This window comes from Rattus norvegicus, chromosome 4 (assembly GCF_036323735.1).
Source record: "Rattus norvegicus strain BN/NHsdMcwi chromosome 4, GRCr8, whole genome shotgun sequence".
Taxonomy (NCBI): Eukaryota; Metazoa; Chordata; class Mammalia; order Rodentia; family Muridae; genus Rattus; species Rattus norvegicus.
Genome location: NC_086022.1, coordinates 59,892,110 through 59,898,109, shown reverse-complemented (window position 1 = coordinate 59,898,109; position 6,000 = coordinate 59,892,110). Strand labels below are relative to the sequence as shown.

Below are 6,000 nucleotides of genomic sequence, written 5' to 3'. Positions count from 1 at the left end.
ATGCAGGATGGCAGGAGAAAGAGGAACTACAACTCCCAGAACTCCCCTGACAAGCTTACACCGCGACGACGATGCTCCTCCCACCCCACCGGCGCCCCGCCTCTCAGATGACGTCACAGAGGTGACATCACGGCGCCTAGAGCGAGGCTAGGGTAGAGAGGCCGACCGAGCTGGAGTCGTCGGCTTGTGGAGGAAGCAGCTGGGAGCTGGCGAGAGCGTGAGCGGGCGGGCAGGCGAACGAGCGAGCGCAGGCGGGAGGGAGCGGCGCACGGCGCAGAGCAGCGGCAGCCCGGGCCGCGGCTAAGCCTCAGCCGGAGGGCAGCCCGAGCGGGCGCCTCGGTCCCCGCCCCCACTCGGCGGGGCAGTGCCCGGTGTTCCCCCGTGCGGGGGGCGGCGGCGGCGGCTGAGCGGACCCCACGGGACCGCGCGGGTGTTGCCACCTCGGCCGAGGAGCCGGCGAGGCCGCGGGGCCCTGCGAGCTGGGCCCGGGGCCCGTGACAGACGGGCCAAGGAGGGGAGAGAGGCGGCGGCGGCGCAGGCGACGGGGAGGCAGCGGCAGCGGCGACACCATGTCATCCCCCAGTCCCGGCAAGAGGCGGATGGACACGGACGTAGTCAAGCTGTATCCTTCATGGAGGGGAATTCGGACTGCGTGTGGGGCTAGTGGGGGTGCCCAGGCGAGGGCTCCGGGGCACTCCAGGCCACTGGCCGCGCCTCCTCCTCTCCCTCCCCGGGTGCCTACGGCGGCCCTTTGGCACCTCCCCGGAGCCGAGGGCTTTTTCAGTCCCCCTTTATCTGCAGCCCCCCGAGATGTGCGTTGTTCTTCGCCCTCCCTGCACCCCCCCCTCCGAGCCCCTGACTTTCCCTCTACGACGTTTGGATTCCTAAGACGGCTCTTTCTTAGGGGTGTGTGTTGGGGGTATAACTAGCCGCCTCCTTCGTCACCGGGAGCTCATCTTCTGGGTCTTTGCTTCCTGTTTGCTAGCTTTGGGTTTATGGACTCATTATAGAAATTCCTGAGAGGGAAGCCCCCCCCCCCTTTCTTTCTTTCTCCTCTCGTGGTGTCCCGGTTCCTTTCACTCACAGTGCTGCTTAAACTGGGGTAACTCAAGCGACCTTCTTTATCCCTAATTCCTTTCTATATTAGGAAGAGAGTAGTCTGCCCAGGGCCCCCTCTTGTAATAAAGAGCTCCGTGTGTTTTAAATCAGACACTCCTGTTAAGCCTTCTGTTCTGGAGAACCTTCCTGTTTTTCTTTCTACTGACAAAGCCTAGCCCACTCGTAGTGCATGCAGTGAGGACCCCCAGGCCCTCTTAGCAGGCAGGCCACCCTCCATATTGTGGATCTGACAGCTGGGAGGAAGGAGAGAAAGGAGCTCCCGAACAAAATAGCCACTTGAGCAAAACTCCCTCTGTGAGGGTACGGTTCTTTGGGACTGCTTGCCCTGATCTGGGCCAAGTGACACCTTTTATTTTCTACCCCTTCCCCCAACTTTATGTACACCCGAGGTTGCAGTGGGAGAGCTGTAACTGATAAGCGTCCTCCTGGCAGTGGTTTTGGTCGGAATCCAGGCTGATTTTTTTTTTTTTTTTCATGACCAGTAGAGAAATTCGCGAAGGTTCCTAAGACAAATCGAGTATTTAAAAAAAGTTTTTATTTTTTGACGGCTAATTCTGGGGGTGGGGGCGAGAGCCCAGTGTTCTAAATAGCTAATCCCCAGGGAGGGGGGGGCGGTAGTGTGTGAAAGGCTGTTAACAAGTCCTGTCTCCTGTTTCTTTTCTGCCTCGCCCCCATCCCCCAACCATTTCCCCCTGTTGCAGGATTTGTTTATATAACTCAAGTTGTTTGTCTAGATTCTTCAGGTGAATTCCTTTTATTTGTTGCTGGTTTTGATTGTTTTTTTTTTCTCCCTAGACATCAGTGGTGGTTGTCAAAAACTGAGTTATGGAATTTGCTGAAGTTTTTAAAAAGTAGTTTTTGCCTAGGATTTTAACTTGGGGTATGGGACGAAAGTTGCCTAGGCAAGAGTTTGGTTTTTTGTTTTTGTTTTTAATTTTTTTGGACTAATCCACCTTTTCAGGAATAAGAACGAGTTTTGTTTTGTTTTGTTTTCTCCTTGTCCAGGGGGAGATCTGGCTAGAAATTAAGAAGAGTGGTTAAACTCACAAGTTTTAGGATTTGGAATCTAGAATTTGGGGGAAGGGCAGTAGGAAGGACCAGAGAGCAGCCGGTAAGAAAGGGTAATATTCTAGGTACACACCTAAGGCACATGTGAAATCAACTCTTTATGGGCTGTTTGTGACTGTGATTGTTTTGTAAATGCGTGAATGACGCCAGGAATGCTGGCTTTTCACACCCCAGGAAAACTTGTAACCATGACTCTGTGTACATTTTACACAAAGCAGTGGGGGGGGGGGCATTATTTTTGTTTAGAAACTAGGAAATAACATGGTGCTAGACTTAGGAGTTATTTTTGTCTTGAATTGAGAGTAACCATCACACCTAATGCAAATCTCACCCTAATGTATAATTGGGATGGAGTGGGGGAGAGGATTCCAGCTGTTTTTGATGGATGTCAGATCCTCAGATTACGTTCATGCATAGGTTTCTGAAAGACTGAGGGTAGAGTGAGGCCTAACTTGACCTGACGCCTTCTCCACACAGCGCCTTTTGTTCACGTAGTAGTTGTGGCATCTAGAATGATTACCGCATTTAGGAGTTGGGTTGGGGGGTTGGGGGGGCCGCTGGTGTGGGGGGCGTCGAGGGAGAGGGAAACAAAGAACAGCAGGGTGTCTCTTTCCCCCCTCTCCCTAAGTGGCTTATTTCATAGCTTATTTTTAGTAGAGGATGAAGAAAGGCAAAGATGTTGGCTTCTGTTCTTTCCCCACCTCTCTTGCTGACAAAAGAAAGCAGGGCTCTTTAAAATTGTAGATTTCTGAGATAAGAGGATAACCTTTTTGATTTGAAAGCTAGAGTCTATCTCTGCTTCAAGTTTATTTTCTGGTTTAATGTCGTTTGGGAATTAAAAATTTTCAGATTTCCTTTTGTATTTGTGTGTGTGTGTGTTGTGTGTGTGTGTGTGTGTGTGTGTGTGTGTTTGTGTGTATTGTGGAAGTGAGAGATTTTATGGCCTCCTTTCTGAGTTGAATTCACATCAGTAGGCCCAAGTGGAGTTTACAATTTTTGGGTAAGGTATACTTAGTGAAAAATTTAAGAGCGAGTTCCCCAGTCTGCTGCTAAGAAGGGTACAATTGCCTGTCAGTGCTGAGGGTTAAAAATGAAAGATGGTGGTAAGGAAGTGGAAAGAAAAGGTCTGAAGGAATGTCTGTTACTTGTTGTCCTTCCATGATTTCTTTGGTAGAGGCTGATAGCCAGTTTCATCGATGTCTCCTGTTTCAGCCCATTTTTGGCTGTCTTCTGGGCATAATTATACCACAAGGATTTACAGTCTGGCAGCAGCCTATGTAGTAGGAAAGTAGCGGTGTGGGGGTAGGGAGAGAAGAGGGTGTGTTACTAATTGGTCACGGCTTTCCAGCACCTTGCTAGACTTGGTCTCCTTCAGAGCCAGTGATATTTCTTTCTTTTGTGCCGGGTTGGGTTGGTAGGATAGCCGACTCCCAAGTTATGCAGGGAGTGAGTGTTTTGCACCAATGCACTTAATCTGCTGGGCCATTATGCTCTGAAACTCTGACTCATTCATTGTTTCTCTTCTGATCCTCGGCTGAGGGTTGTGCAAACCTCCACAGAAGCCTAGAAGCTGATTTACATGACTTGGGCGCTGTGGAATAAAAGCCACTGTCTTTAGCCTAGGTCCTGTAAGAGGGTCTTGGATAGTGCAGCCATTTGCCTGCCAGTCAGGTAGATTGCCAGCCTCGGGAGCAACATAGGACCAGCAATCTTTGAGGTTTCCAGCGGCAACCACTGATTATTTAGATTGTCTGGGAACTGGGACTCTGGTGACCTTAAGTGTGATTTGCCCTAAAGGAATATTGGTTGAAGTTCTCCCCGGTGGAGGAACAAACAGCTCATATTACATGGGTTTCCTTGTTGGTGGGGGTGACGGTCTCGCCCTGTTGCACAGCTCTGGTGAGCCTTTTATCTGTGAACCAGTGCCCCTGCTGAAGGCTAGAGCTGCTTGTTTTGGAAAAGCCTATGCAGGCAAAAGGCCGCAGGCACAGCTCCTCGCAGCTCATTGGCTGCTCTGTTACTACCCGGAAAAGGAGGAGGGGTGGAGCTACCAAACAGCTGATGGGAGTGTGTGACAAGAGTGTGTTTACATACAAAAGAGGTGGGGGCTGGGGAGGCCTTGAGCTGCTGACAGAACCAAGGGCTAAAAAAAAAAGGAAAACCTGTACTCAGGTTCAAGAAATGTTCAGGAGATTAAACTAGAAAACTGAATCTGATCATAATGGGAACTTGGCACAACCTTCTATTGCTGTAATATTTGGAAATTTTAGAATACTATGACTTTTCAAAGATTGTCTTTTTCAGAAGGATCTCAGTAACAAAACAGGATATGCCATTTTAAATGTCCGTAAGAGACTTACAGTTGGGGTTAAAGGTGCGGTGGGATGGACCTCCAAAGCTCCAAGCTTGCTAGAATTTACAGAAAGGCTAGTTGGTGGCTGCTGTAGGGCTTCTGAAATTTTCTGGAACAAGTTCAAACCTCTAAATACTTGTGCACCCTCTTTGTGTCAGACATTGTGTGTCTATGTGGAGGAGTCAGTGAAAAGTTCTCTGTGGTGGACGTAGTACTTACAGAATTAGTTTTTAAATTGTTTCTTTAAACCCAGAAGAACAGCATGTCAGGTCAGCATTATATCTTACACCTTGCTTTTTGAATTCTTCATATTTTCAAAATTGCCTCCCCCCCCTTTTTTTTTTTCTTTTTTTTCTTTTTTCCCGGAGCTGGGGACCGAACTCAGGGCCTTGCGAATGCTAGGCAAGCGCTCTACTACCAAACTAAATCCCCAACCCCCCCCCCCTTTCTTTTTAACCAGACGTGGTGTCTCACACCTTTAGTCCCAATAATTGGGAGGCAAAAGCAGGTGGATTTTGTGGCCACCGCTTCATGGAGTCCCTGTTTCAAACGACAACAAAATCTGATTTTTTTTTTAAATGAAAAGTTAAAAAGTAATTTTATGTGATAATGTGTGGGCCCCTTTTTGTTTTTTAAACATTAAAACAAAAGCATTGAAACATGGAGCTGTTTATCTCAGACTGTAACTTTGGCGTCTTTGCTGTTACTCAGCAGTTATTCTATCCCCAAGTTATTCATTGTTTAATCTGTGTTCAAAGTGTAGACAGTCTTTTAACCAGCCCAGTGTCCATTGGAACCTGTGGTTGGCCCCTCATTTCCTGTGGCCTCGCTCTTGAGTTGGCGAGATGAAAGAGTAATCTTACACTCTTTAAGCTAAAAGTTGAAGACTTGGCAACTCCCAGTGTTTTGAGTTTTTGTCTTCCCTGCATAGATTTCGGTGACACTGGGATTATTATAGCACTTTTTTTCGTTAAACTAGGAACCTCTGAGTTTTGTAGTGAAGTTGTAAAACAGAAATAGGGCCACAAATTCACTTATATGAGGGAAAAATCTTGTGTAGGTGTGACAGAGAGGCCCTTTCTCTGTGAGCATGTTTTAAGATGATCTGGTGTGTTAGTTTGGGTAGTGTAACTTCCTCTGCACTCTGATTGGTGTTACACACATGCAGTTGGGATCCATCTCATTTAGTTTTAGCAGATTTACATGCAATTCAGATCCTATAATCCTTACAATGTAGTAGCTTTTGACCTGGAAACCCAAAGAATCTGTATTTTAATGAAACACTTTAATGAAAGACGTAGTTGGGCTTTGAAAGTGTTATAATAAAGTAATTGCGGGAAAATATAGGTTACAAAAAGGGAAAGAAAACAGCCACTCACAATCTTATCCTTTAAATAATAGTTTTCAAACTTAGTGTGATCTTAATTACTTGGAGGGTTTGTTAAAACTGGTTCTGGATC

General features: G+C 47.5%; 1 protein-coding gene across 1 annotated transcript in view; it reads left to right on the top strand.

Annotated features, from left to right (window-relative positions):
• Positions 1 to 526: 526 nt before the first annotated feature.
• The window catches only part of Ube2h (ubiquitin-conjugating enzyme E2H), a 95,482-nt gene continuing 90,008 nt past the window's right edge, over positions 527 to 6,000 (top strand). Inside the window, exon 1 of the mRNA NM_001172127.1 lies at positions 527 to 622. Coding sequence (NP_001165598.1) covers positions 570 to 622 — 53 coding nt within the window. The 5' untranslated portion in view covers positions 527 to 569. The remainder of the gene's footprint in view (positions 623 to 6,000) is intronic.